The sequence below is a fragment of the Podarcis filfolensis genome (genome assembly GCF_964270895.1).
Source record: "Podarcis filfolensis genome assembly, chromosome: 3".
Classification (NCBI taxonomy): Eukaryota; Metazoa; Chordata; class Lepidosauria; order Squamata; family Lacertidae; genus Podarcis; species Podarcis filfolensis.
The window spans coordinates 78,864,380-78,878,472 of record NC_139606.1 but is presented as its reverse complement, the minus strand read 5'-3'; the positions used below and the strand labels follow the sequence as shown (position 1 = coordinate 78,878,472).

At 42.2% G+C, this 14,093-nt stretch overlaps 1 protein-coding gene across 1 annotated transcript in view; it reads right to left on the bottom strand.

Moving 5' to 3' along the window:
- The window catches only part of WDR64 (WD repeat domain 64), a 69,131-nt gene extending 66,971 nt beyond the window's left edge, over positions 1 to 2,160 (bottom strand). Inside the window, exons 1-2 of the mRNA XM_083604239.1 lie at positions 1,809 to 2,160; positions 1,343 to 1,473 (exon numbers count right to left, since the gene is read on the bottom strand). Coding sequence (XP_083460365.1) covers positions 1,343 to 1,473; positions 1,809 to 1,962 — 285 coding nt within the window. The 5' untranslated portion in view covers positions 1,963 to 2,160. The remainder of the gene's footprint in view (positions 1 to 1,342; positions 1,474 to 1,808) is intronic.
- Between the last annotated feature and the right edge of the window lie 11,933 nt (positions 2,161 to 14,093).

The window sequence follows — 14,093 nt, the reverse complement described above, 5'->3', positions numbered from 1 at the left end:
CCTTGGGTTCTTCTTGTTCCATAAGTAGGAATGCAGGAGAAACTTGATCAAAACACTTGCAAGGCAAAAAAATTGGTTCATTCTCTGTGCTGGGACAGCCTCCTGCCCAAGAAGATAGCTCCCTCTCATCCTCACTGCCTCAGTTAGTAAAGCCTTTCCTGATCCCCATGGTCTCACCCTACCAACTCCTTCACATTATAATATATGGTTACCAGATGTCCCCGTTTCTTGGGGACAGTCCCCGGATTTACAAATCTGTCTCCAGACAAAATCTGTCCCCGGATTTATATTTTAAGTGTTGTAGATGTATTAGTAGGGAATGAATGTTGTGTGATTGGTTCAACAGCACAAGACACATCATATGGGGACTTCCGGAGAGGCAAAATGGCAGGCGCCATGGCAGTGAGCAGTTCCTGAAGCCAGCCACAGCCAACTGTGCTACCAGACTGGCTCTGGGCTGCTGAGACTGCCGCTGCCACAGCCATGAGGGTACCGCTGACACACACACACCATGACCCAAATCAAGCCAGGAACGAGAGCGCCCGGCCACCCGGTCAACTGATTTCTCTTTTTTTTAAAAAAGTGTCCCTGGGTTCTTTGAAAAAAATCTGGTAACCTTGTTATAATGGCCTGGTTCGCATGCCACAGTTAACCAAAGAGCAACTTGCCATGACTGTGCTGGCTCCCGAGGAGGCACTTACATGGCCTTTGCTCCTCCCTTGGTTTTTAAGGTCACTGTGGGACAGCAGCTAAGCTATGGTTTAACTTAGCATGGTATCTTGTGTCAGTAGTAATAGTAAAAGTGTATCAGCATTATCTTTCTTGTAAATGGTTTCATATGTGAGAATGAAGATTGGATTGGTTTGACCTAGGGCTGAGCTCAAGACACATTTATGCACCGCAAACAGCAACACCACTATGTTTCAGAGCACAATTCAAAGTGTTGGTGCTGACCTTTAAAGCCCCAAACGGCCTCGGTCCTGTATTCATGAAGGAACGTCTCCACCCCCATTGTTCAGCCCGGCCACTGAGGTCCAGTGCCAAGGGCCTTCTGGTGGTTCCCTCACTGCGAGAAGTGAGGTTACAGGGAACCAAGCAGAGGGCCTTCTGGGTAGTGGCGCCTGCCCTGTGGAATGCCCTCCCATCAGATGTCAAGGAAATAAGCAACTATATCTTACTTTTAAAAGACATCTGAAGGCAGCCCTGTTTAGGGAAGTTTTAATGTTTAATGCTGTATTGTTTTTTTAATATTTTGTTGGAATCCACCCAGAGTGGCTGGGGAAATCCAGCCAGATGGGCGGGGTATAAATTATTATTATTATTATTATTAAAACATATCTACCTCACACCATTCCGTCCGCCCATCAGGATTGTTGCTAATCTTCCTATAGAAGGTTTTAACATCTTGTGGTTTCACATCTGTACCAAACAGCCTTTGGACTTCAGCAAAGAATTTATCGTAATCAATTTCCTCTGCAATGAAAGAAAAGAAGACAAAAGCTAACACATCAGCACAGCTATTTTCGATACTTTTCCAACCATCACCTCGTGCTGCAATCCATCATCATCAGTGTTCGGAGAATTTAGTTTTGTCTTCATTATCATTTGGAATCCCTTTTCTGTCTCGCTATTTATGAAATAGTACAGCAGGGATCTTCGGCTTCCTGGGTCCCAATATTAGAGAAAGTTTTGAGCAAGAAAGGGAGAAATGGTAGACTCCTTTCTAGGGTGACTTAATTCATTCTGAAGGGTAAATGCATTTATCACCCCAAATTCCACCCCTCTGCGTCTACAACCGGATTACTTACCAGCATCTTTTATATACAAGCCTAATCTTTCATCCCTTTTCTGAGCAACTGTCTGGTCAACTAATTTCTGAAACAGTTTCAGTAGATTTTTGAAATTGGCTCCATCAGGAATGTTGTTGGAAATATCATCATCTTGAGTTTTTTTCCTAGACATTCTGTTTCATGATCTGGGTGGGACACAGCAAAATCTCCTTTCCACACGCTCTAATGCTCCTTGTCTTGTTTTCTTCTCAGTTGTATTCTCTGGTGTTAATGCTTTGAGAAAATGCCAGCTGCATGAGCTGAAGTGTTGCTTAGGTGAATGAGAAGTGGTGACTGGCCTTGACATGCAGTTTCTCAGGCAGGCAACTGTGTGCCACTAACTACCTGATGTCATAACTCTTCATTGAGCCTCATTGGTCCTTAGGTCCAGCTAGATCACAAACCACCATAACTGGCAAGCTGCTGAAAGTCAGTTCAATCTCCCTCAGAAAAAAGGAGGACAAGGAGGAAGCAAAATGCTCTGAGATTCAATTTATTTATCTCATGCAGGAAACCCAACCTTCTTCATTCAACTTCAAATGTCTAGGGCAGGGGTCAGCAAACTTTTTCAGCAGGGGGCCAGTCCACTGTCCCTCAGACCTTGGGGGGGCCCGGACTATATTGGGGGGGGGGAGAATGAATTCCTATGCCCTACAAATAACCCAGAGATGCATTTTAAATAAAAGCACACATTCTACTCATGTAAAAAATAATAATCCCGGGCCGGATTTAGGAGGCGATTGGGCCGGATCCTGCCCCCAGGCCTTAGTCTGCTTACCCATGGTCTAGGAACTGCACTCTCTTATTATTCTACCCTGTCAGAACCTGTGAAATAAGATATAATTGCTGGCAATTGCTAATGTGCAAGAAAAAAATCAAGAGAAGAATTCAAGTTGTTTAAACAGTGTATTTTACTGCAATGCAGCACATGCAAGCAGGAAAAGGAGATATCTATCTACAGCTAGATGGGAACCTGAGCATACTATAGGCCGGGCCATACTAATGTGGTACACTCCAGATGCTGTGGGCTACAACTTCCATCAGTTGCAGCCAGCCTGACCAATGATCAGAGGTGATAGATGTAGTTCACAACAGGTGAAAGAGTACCATGTTGGCAACCCCTGCCATAAGCCATGAGGGGCTGAACAATATGCAGTATGAAGCAGGAAGAGCCCCATAGAACTCAGGCTCATAAGATTAGAGTATGTCACAGCAAGTGTCTGGGATTGCTTTGTCACCCAGCACTCAGGTGGCATCTGGAGAAATCCTGAAGGGGCAGAATCGTGGCTTGAAGTCTTGTAGGACTAAGTAGCTTTCTGTGTCCAGGGCAACTATCTACCAGCTCCATCTGGTATGCCAGCTGAGACCCTACCTGCCTGTGCACTGTCTTGCCAGTGTGGTACATGTGCTGGTTATCTCCTGCTTGGACTGCTATGTGGTCGACATGGGGCTACCTTTAAAGGTGACTCAGAAACTACAACTAATCCAGAATGTGGCTGCCAGACTGGGAGCGGCCAACAGGACCATACAACACCAGTCCCAAAGGATCTACATTGGCTTCCAGTACATTTCTGAGCAAAATTCAAAGTGTTGGTGCTGACCTAAATGGCTTCAGCTCTGTACACCTGAAGGAGTATCTCTACCACATCATTCAGCCCAGACACTGATATCCAGATACAAGGGCCTTCTGGTGGGTGCCTCATTGCGAGTAGTGAGGCTACAGGGACAGGGCCATCTTAAGCATATCCGGCACCGTGGTGCAAAGATCCTTCTGCCTCCCATTTCCCAGAGTTGTCGACCCTATGGCATAGCAAGGTCAGGTGGTACCCGGTGCGAATTTTTTTTTGTCAACCCCCCTTTGAAACTATTAAAAGAAGGAAAAATAAGATACTTACAGTTGCAAGTGCTAATTTCTGGTTTATTTACTTAACATTGTGAGCATAAGCACTTAAAACCCATTTCCCCTAACTTTGTTCTCTGCAAATTTTGAAATCACATCAACTCCCAGAGTTGGTGGAGCTAGAATAAAACCCAGCCACCCCTCCAGTTGGACTCCGTCCATGGAATCAGTGAATGTGTGTGCTGCCTTCTTCCATTTCAGGGGGGTATGTGGGCTAGATGTTCTTTGAGGTCCCTTCAGTCCTACAATTCTAGGATTCTCTGTTGCCACAGGCAGAAAAATGTCTCAGGCCAAACAAAATGTGTGGGCACCAGTCTTCGTGGCTTCATAAGAAGAGGAGACACATTCATGGAGGGGATGGTTACCCATGGCTACCAGCCAGGATAGCTCTGCTCTGCCTCCACGGAGGCAGTGATGCTTCTGAATACCAGTTGCTGGGAACCACAGGAAGGGAAGAGTAGATAGTTCTCACTCATCCAATTCCCTTGAAATGTCTATGAGGAGTTGCAAACAATTGAAGATCCTTATAGTTTCTTTTCAGCAAAATATAGACATATGCGGTCCTTTTGATGTTTCAACCTCTCTGACCTTTTCCAAACTTTGAAGTTTCAGTTTATCTCTCCAAGTATTTTTATAAGCACACCCGGCTTCCAACTTTAAGAAGGTGGCATGGGGGCTCTGAGATGCTGGCACCACCTTCCCAGGGATCTTTGTAGAAATAGTTTCTCCTTTCAAAAAGACACAGGCATATCCAGTCCTTATCAATATTTCAGCTTCTCTAGCCCATTCCAAACTTTAAAATTCCGATTTATCTATAAGAATATGTACTTTATACGTACTTTGAAAACAAACTCAATATTTTTTAAGCCACTCCAGCCAAGGTGTATTCATAATCCACAATTAAGAATCCAGTTGAAGGTAATAAAGAATGTAGCCAATTCTTTATTACCTTCAACTGGATTCTTAATTGTGGATTATGAATACATTATTGGCTACATTACTATCAGATAAATGAAGTTTTTAAACAGGACAGGAAAATTGGCTTCCAGGTGGAGAGGTCAAAATTAGAAACAGAGCTTTTGGAACCCAGTACTAAAAATTTGTCAAGAATGTATAACTTGCTGTTGAAATGGAATACACAGGATGAGACGGTTAAATCAGCTATGATTAAATGGGCACAAGATATCGGTCATGACATTATGTTTGCTGACTGGGAACAGTTATGGACCACCGGTATAAAGTTTACGGCATGTAATGCCTTAAGAGAAAACATTATGAAAATGATCTATAGGTGGTACATGACCCCAGTCAAGCTTGCAAAAATTTATCACACGCCCAATAATAAATGTTGGAAATGTAAGGAAACTGAAGGCACCTTTTACCACCTTTGGTGGACGTGCCCAAGGATTAAGGTCTTCTGGGAAATGATTTATAATGAAATGAAGAAGGTGCTTAAATGCACATTTGTGAAGAAACCAGAAGCCTTTCTCCTGGGCATGGTGGGCCAATTGGTATCAAGGAAAGATAGGATGTTTTTTATGTATGCTACAACAGCAGCAAGAGTACTTCTAGCAAAGTACTGGAAGACACAAGAACTACCCACACTGGAAGAATGGCAGACCAAGGTGATTGACTACATGGGATTGGCGGAGATGACTGGCAGAATCCGTGACCAAGGGAGAGAGACGGTGGAAGAAGATTGGAAGAAATTTAAAGTTTATCTCAAGAACTGTTGCAAAATTAATGAGTGCTAAAATGCTTTGGGTCAGGTAAAACAGAATTGCGGGGAAAAATAAATGGATATGAGAAAAAGGATTCAAAGGGAAAAAAAGTGTTATAAATTGACATTGGGGCTTGCTGGAAAACTTCAAAACAGGGATGCAGAAAGGGGAGGTATGAGGAAGTCGATGAAAGAAGGTTTAGGAAAAAAAAATGTGAAGAAATTATACGTGTTTATATGTTTGTTTGTTTTTGTATTGTTTTGTATTGTCTATTATTAAGTGTTAAAAAACCAATAAAAATTTTATTAAAAAAAAAGAAGGTAATAAAGAATGAGTTTCAGTTAATTTTTAGTCTCAATGTCACATCTACAGGCAAATATACCATTTATGCCTGCACGTTTATAACACATACAAAGCTGTTTTTTGACTGATTGCAACCGAGTCCAAAGACCATGTAAGACTATACTCAAATCAAGTTACAAAACTCAGGAACAGATGAAAACTAAGGGTTTAATTTGATAAAAGCTTCATGAGTTAGAGGTAGGGGTTAATATAACTGTTCTGGGAGGTAGTTATGAGCATTAGGGGACAGATATTCCTGCTGAGATAGACCGTAAGCAGCATGATCAGAAAGAAATGAAATGCCATGTGCTGGGGTGACCTCTATATGCACACATACACACACATATACGTGTGCCCCCCCCCCACAATCTGGCCCCTTAATAGAGTAAAAAAATTGTATGATAGAAGCTGCTCAAACGCCTCCTCCCCTTTCTAGAACTCCTTTATTCCACACCCCACACAGATGACCAAGATCACGCTCCAGAAGCAAGCATTTGATATTTAAATTGGAAAGGCAGATTTATTTTTTTGGTGGGAGGGTAGGATCTGTTCCTAGGGAGTTTTTCCTCCGGGACGAGGCACAAAGAGCACACGGCGCTCCCCCTGTGCAAAGCAAGTTTTGTGAGGCAGGCCATTTTACTATTTCCTCTTATTGCCCCCCACAACGTGTAAACCCATTGGCTGCCCAGCGGAGGGCCTTAGACACAGTAGCTCGAGACTGCCCAGTCTGCTCGGGCACAGGAAGTAGTGAGTCTTCATAACACCAACACACACACCCCCCCCAATGCCCCAAAATACATAATGATGTGATTATTTTTTAATCCATTCTCTGCACAGCACCTCCATCTATTGCAAGGGGGAGACACAGCCCCGATGCACAGAATTTGGGAGTAGAGAAGGAGGGAGGAGGTTGCTGCTGTGTTGTGGGTTTGGGTGGGGGTCTTTGTGGAGGGGTTGAGCTCGTGTCTTTTTAAACGGGAGCATGCAGGGAGCCGAGCCTGGCTGCTGGAGCCGGCCACGGGGTTGAGGATGGAGCTGCCCACGTCTCTGCAGCACCTGCCCAAGGCTGTGGAGCCGAGCCAGGTAGGGAGCGGGATGGGGAGCCGCTTTGCAGCGAGCAGAGGGATTCTCTGCTCCCGGCTGCAGCGGTGGCCAGCGCCAGCAGCACATGGTGCAGCTGTTCCCAGACTCCCGTTGCTGGGCGCCTGAGCCCAGTGACCCTGATGGGCAGGCGCTGTGGCGCAGGGCGCCACCAAGCCAAATAGAAAAGACAGGGAACTAGGCAGAGGGCCTTCTCGGTAGTTGCGCCTGCCCTGTGGGCAGGAAATAAACAACTATCTGGCTTTTAGAAGTTATCTGAAGGCAGCCCTGTATAGGGAAGTTTTTAATGTTTGATTTTTACCGTGGTTTTATAACATACTGCCACCACTTCTTGTTAATCAGAATCCTGTGGCCTGCTTTTTCACAACAGGACTTAATTGCAGGATGAGAGACCCGTTTTGCAAATTTCATTTCAGAAATTATACACTGGGCATTAGTGGATAAATATTTATGTCTAATCCAATCAAAGAAGAAGTAACTGGCAAAATGAAGACACGTCGTGCTGAACAAAAGCAGAATACACAAAAGGTTTCCTTCAAACTTTTTTCCTTAAGGCTTTTTTAATGGCTAAATGGTTTAGCTATATATAGATACAGTGCAACACCACTGATCATTACATGGCCCCAAGGCTAACAAAAAGCAGAGAGTACTAAAGAGAAGAACAAAATGTCACTTCATAAAAAGGCAGGTAAGAAGTTCAAGATTTTTCTTTTCTGCCATAGAATAGATGCCACGGAGAATCAGGGTCACTGGTTGATCACGATTTTGCAGAAGTCACAACAGAGCTGAAAAGCCAGTTTGATCTGGTTGCTCTGGAACTAAAAAACAACAACCCTCTAGCAATATCTCATTTTATTCCTCCTTGAGTCTTAGTTTATATAGCAAATGCTTTGTTAGAATATGTGAAATCTAAAGTGTTTTTAAATGAAATTTATTTTGAAATAAAGCTAAGGCAACAAAAAGGAAGAACCCACAAAACAATACTATTTTAAAAATACTAATAAAGGGAAAAGGAAACTTGCCGATGATAGTCCTTGGTGGGTAAACATGTGGTGCACTTGTGAGTAAAACAGTCCAAGGAGAAATTTGCTGTGTTTCTATGTGTAAGTAATGTAGCCAAATCATAGTCAGGAAAAACAATTACTGTATACAAGTGCATTTGATTAGAATGTGAACAGAAGCTTGGGACTTCTCCACAGGAGATAAACAGAAACCGGGACACAGTGTTAACTTTTTTAGAAATAGTATTCCTTGCTTTCTGTGTTTGCTGAGTAGTTTTGTAATATCCTCCACTTGAGTTCATCCCCAGTGAAAGTTTTGGGGGGGATTAATATTAGTGACATTCAGGGGCAACTAATTTTGAAGAAACTTTCAGGGATGTGCTTCTCTTAAGATGAGGAAGCCAGGAATTTTTTTAAACCAAACCAGGACAAAATGCTTTGCTGCCACCTCAAGCAGCCTGTCAGCACTCCTTCTGTAATTTGGAACAGAATGTCGTAGAATGATGACGTCTTTCTCTCTCCAGGAACCCCCCTGGGAATTATGTTATGTCATGACATAGTGCTATTTCCACGGGACATTGTCTACGATTACAGAGAGAATGTTACCAGACTACTGTGGGCAGCCAAGCCCAATGGGATAGTGAAGCTGGCGGGCGGAGGCAGTGGCAGCACTGTGCTTGTTGGGTTGGGAATGAAGTGACAAGGTCGGGAGAACTCCAGGCTGGTAACGCTGGCCATGCGCAGAGCTGTGGTGCTGCCACCACAGAGCTTCCCTGACCTTGCTGACTCCTTGCTCTGTTCCAAAGAGCAAACCTCAGCTGGGAAGCACCTCTATCCCCCCACCCCCAGGTAAGCAGGGAAGTGCAGCTGGCAAATGAAGTTACACTTTCTTTCTCCTTTGACGTCTCAGAAGTACCACCCTACCCAAACTTTCAATTTTTAAAGAAACCATGAAGCATGAATTGATTGACCTGTAGTAGTACAGACACAAAGCTGGCAGATTGTATTTATGCAGACGACCTGCATAGCAACATGGGAAAGGGATGTTAAGCTCTGCCTTGCATACAGATAGCATGGCTGTATTCACACTCCTGTTTACTGTGCACTCGCTGCATTTCCAGTGCTGGGTTTTTAATCTGTATTAACACATTACTTAATATGGACAAGTAGCCTGTTCTTTGTTATAAAATATTTGATGCATTGCTTCTCAAACCAGATTCACACCAGTAAGTCCTTAAGCCATTCCTAATTTGTCTCTAGCCAAGATTTCACCAGCTTTGCATAGGGTAGATGAAATATACTTGGAGTCGAGAGTGGATTTCATGCTCTTTATTCAGCTGTGATGTGTACATAAACAGGAATGAATCTGACACAAATGAAGTCGTGCTGATGTGAACAGCTAGGGTAGAAGAGCTGTGAAATGCACGGTGGGGGGGATAACTTCATTGTGCTCTAAGGTGGTACAGTAGTACCTTGGGTTAAGTACTTAATTCGTTCTGGAGGTCCGTACTTAACCTGAAACTGTTCTTAACCTGAAGCATCACTTTAGCTAATGGGGCTCCCTGCTGCTGCCGCGCCGCCGGAGCACGATTTCTGTTCTTACCCTGAAGCAAAGTTCTTAACCTGAAGCACTATTTCTGGCTTAGTGGAGTGTGTAACTGGAAGCGTATGTAACCTGAAGCGTATGTAACCTGAGGTACCACTGTACTGTGAACACATGCTACAGCTTGCTGGACTTTAGAAGTTGAAAGGGACCTTGACACTTTTCCAAATTATTTGTTAACATCAGAACTTTTAAAAAGAGTGAGCGGGCTCTGGGGATTTATAGCTTCCTCTACCCATAAACTTTATAGCCTGTCTTTTCTGCTAGTCTGGCGGTGTGATACACCATCGACAACAAATCTGCAGGAAAGGCAGCTGGCTGCAGGACAGGGGGCACAATCCAGAGGCAAATTCTCCTATGCACATTTCACTGAGCTAAACAGGCCAGTTCACAACATAAAAATACAAGATAAACACACAGAAGACAAAAACGATAAAAAGAAGCACAAGGACAGGGACGACAACCAACACAAACCAATAACTCCAACTCCCACAAACACATTTAAACGGGTACTAGTGAAAAGACAGCAGCGTCCTAACACTTCAGTTTTTGAAACGCTTTCCACCTGTTTGTTGAATGGTTGCAAATACTTGCATTGCAAAATGAATTCTGTTCTGAATCAAAGCAAGAAATACTGTGCCATAAGGAATGCATGAAGTGTCAATCATAGCCTTTCTCTGTCTGCTTCCCTAGATAATAAGGCATTTTGATTTAATACTACCCCAGTGCTCGTTTTTGTATTCTGCATGTCTGAGGCACTGTATGTGAACAGTTGCTCTGCAGCACAAACCTTTGTATTCACTTTGAGCTACTAATGCACTTGCATTTACATTTAAGGGGATAAATCAGATGTTGAAATGAGCAAAAGGATGGCCAGGAGCTGCAAATTAGGGATCCTTTTTTGGCTATATAAATGCAGTACTGATCTCTCGTACAGGAAGTGATCTCTGAGGAAGAAACTCTAGATAACTGCTCAGAATAAATGGCTGAAATATTCCAGAATCTAGAAAGAGAACTGATGCCCAGGATAGTAACCTTGAGAGAACCACCTCTTGATACTGACTGTATAGGTAAGCCCTGTAAGGACACTTCTATCTAAATTTACATTCAGATGCCCAATCCCTTGAGTAATCACACTTTCAGCAAAACTCATAAATATTAAGCCACACATTAAAGGAATTCTGACGTGGTGTGCTACTTTGGGCATTCTACCATGTTATTCCACATAAATAATGAAACAAAAGCTGTGTTTCATATCATATCCCAAAGCAAGGCAAAAAGGATCAATTCAATTTACCTCTATCTGGTACGAATTAGTTGGGTTTTTCTTCCCTCTGCTTCTTCTCACAAATAAATCACAAAGATAATGAGTATTGCAAACAAGGACTTACAGAAGTGAAACTAATCCATATGCATTCCTCATGGGAAATTTAAGATGAGGAAACAGTGCAAGACTAGATTCTGTGGACCAGTCAATGTTGGGCACATTTCAAAGAAGGGCTCCATGTGCTTAAGCCCACTGAAATAAATGACAAATCCCATCTAATTCTCAGTTTGTGGCCATGTTCTTCAGGTCATAATCTCATAGAGTGATGAGAATAATGGAGGACAAAGCAAGTTGCCTTCCTAATTCAGATTCTAGAAAATCTCACAACGGCATCCTAAAATTGCAGATAACCTCCACAACATTATTATCTGATTTCATCCTTCAACCTGCATTAACTGCTATGAATGAAATTAGAATGATTCGTTCTATTTTTAAAAAATATAATCATAGGAAGGAAACACATTCATCTAGAACAGGCATCCCCAAACTCGGCCCTCCAGATCCCCAAACTCGGCCCTCCCATCAACCCTAGCTAACAGGACCAGTGGTCAGGGATGATGGGAGTTGTAGTCCCAAAACATCTGGAGGGCCGAGTTTGGGGATGCCTGATCTAGAATGTTAAAATTTGCTACAGATGTGCAAAATACTCAAATTTTGTGTCTTCTGGAGATGTTCTTGTAAGGTTTACATACATAAATGTTGTAGAACACACCCCAATTCAGTTTTTAAAAGGTGGTCAAGCTGGCTTGTTTAATAAAACAAAACAAAACAAAGTTGTTAAAAACCAATAAAAATAGATGCCCCAGAGTGGCAGAATGAAACAGATATGAAACACCAGAGAAGTGGTAGAATGCAGAATACTTTGTTGACAGGTGCTTTGTGGAATGAACACTGGGAATTTCAAGGCTTGACCGGGGCCTATTTGTGAAAGTTGTGGAATATGTGTGCTATATAAATGGCTATTATCTTCTGAAAAACTGCATGATATCTAACTAAATCATATGCAGAGTGGACCCATTGGAATCAGTTGTCTTGAGTTATTTGTCTTGATTTCAATAGGTCTTTTCTGAGTTTGACTAATGTTGGATATCACCCTGTATAACTACCCCCCCCCCAAAAGAAATCAAGATATGGAGGGTTTTATAAACCCCTAGATTTGTACAGAGAGTACCCGCCCTGGCCCTTGGTTGGTTGGTTGACTGGCTTCCTTCAAAGTTGACTTTCATGTGTTTTATTTCATATGGAAATAAAACACATTTGCTTGTAGGGTTCTGAATCCTGCTTAGTCAGAGGAAAACAATAAAGTGCAGAGCTCATAGAAGGAACATAAGAGGCTGCCCTATACTCAATCAGAACACTGGTCCATTAAGTTTGGGAATTGTCTACACTGACTGGAAGAGATTATCCAGGGTTTCACTCTGGGGATATTCTCTACCTGAACATACTGGGGATGGAACATGGGGAAATGTTCTGCCACTAAGCTATGACACTTCCCCAATTAACTAGAAACACATTTTAAAGGTTAGATCCCTGAACTGCAATGCATCTTCTAGAAAGACATAAGGCTAACTTACCAAAAGAAAACTAAAAATCAATTATTGGTATTCCAAATCATCAATCTTCCCCATGAGAAATTAAGCTATGTGTGTGCTGTGATTTGAGTGTTCAATGACGGAACAGTGAGAAGTTTAGAATATTTTACAAATCAGAACAGACCATCCATACTAACAATAAGTGTTTCAATAACATCTTGTGGTTTTTTTAATCAAGATTTTGCTGTGTATGCACCCAACTCTTCTCTTTGCAACAAGAAGACTCTGTTCAGAAAACATGCGGCACAGATACACATGGAACTCATTAAAATGAAAGCTAATGTAAATTAATCCAGCTGCCTGCTGAGAGCGCAGAGAGGAGAGAATTTGTTTATTTTGCTAATTGGGAAGTATTACAGCTTTCCAGGACCTTGGCAAGGACCCAAAGAGCTATTTAGGCATGCCTAAGGGCTTAAATGCCCAGTGAAGTTTTGGACTTCTTTTTTTTAAAAAAAGAAAACTTCTGATGCAAGGTTGATTATAAATATGATGCGGTGGGGTGATGTCTAAGAGGCACAAACCTAAAGCCCCCTTAATCATGTGATCCTTTGACCACTGAACTTTAAAGCTGCGATCCTACACACTGACCTTGGAGTAAATCCCATTAAATTTGATGGAGATTGCTTCTGAGTAGATGTGAATAAGATTACACTGCCAAGGGCATCCAACGACATAGCTATCATTATCATTATTTACATTTAGACAATTTCCAAAGTCATAACTTGTCAAAAACAAACAAACCCCATCTTAGGCAGACTATTCATCCTACTTTGTGATTTATGCATTTGTTCAGACACTACGATCAGGTAATCGTTTGTATGAATCAACACAGAAAGAACTTTTGTATCACCCAATGTATTTGGCAGAGTCATCAAGCATAGGGCAATTCAGGTGATGTACACGCAGCATGATTAATCATCATTCCCTCCATTATCAATGTTCAAAGATGAGTGTCATTCACAAGAGAGGCAACAGCAGGCTTGGGGAAGTATGAAATTTTTTAGGGGAAAAACCCTTAGGGGGTAGGGAAACCTCCCAAAAAGAGCTCAATGAAGATTGAGAGCAGCCATGAATTGAGGAGGGCGAAGTTATGGAATGGCTGGAATTCTGAACAGGAACACTCTACACTGTAACATTTTGTTGCAGTTTTGTGTTCAAATGTGTGTTATAAAATGTGTGCATGCGTGTTAGTTTGTTTTCTATCTGCCTCTCACTCCAATCAAGTTACACATTTTCCCCTTTTTAGGATCACTGGGTAACAGGTGGGGCATAAATCTTCAAAACAAACAAAGTTAAAGAACTGCAAATTACAGGCAATCCCATTGTTCAAAGGCAAATGAGTAATAAATAGTTATAGCTTAGCTAGTTTAATGATGAAATATAGAGTTGTAAAACAGCTCACTGACATCTAACAGGTATTATGGATTCGTACATCCCAGAGCCATGCCTGTTGACTCAAGGAATAAGGCCCAGAGTTCAGAAGCATACCCAATGCCTTGATCTTTATAACTTACATAGCAATATTAGTTTAAGTAGGACAGATAAACGAACACACTACAAGCCGAGTCACCCTTAATACTTGATAGGAGCAATTCTTTACATACCTCTTTGGAAGTCAGCTCTAGCAAGTTGGGTTTAAAAGAGGATTAGACAAATTCATGGAGAAGGCTCTTGATG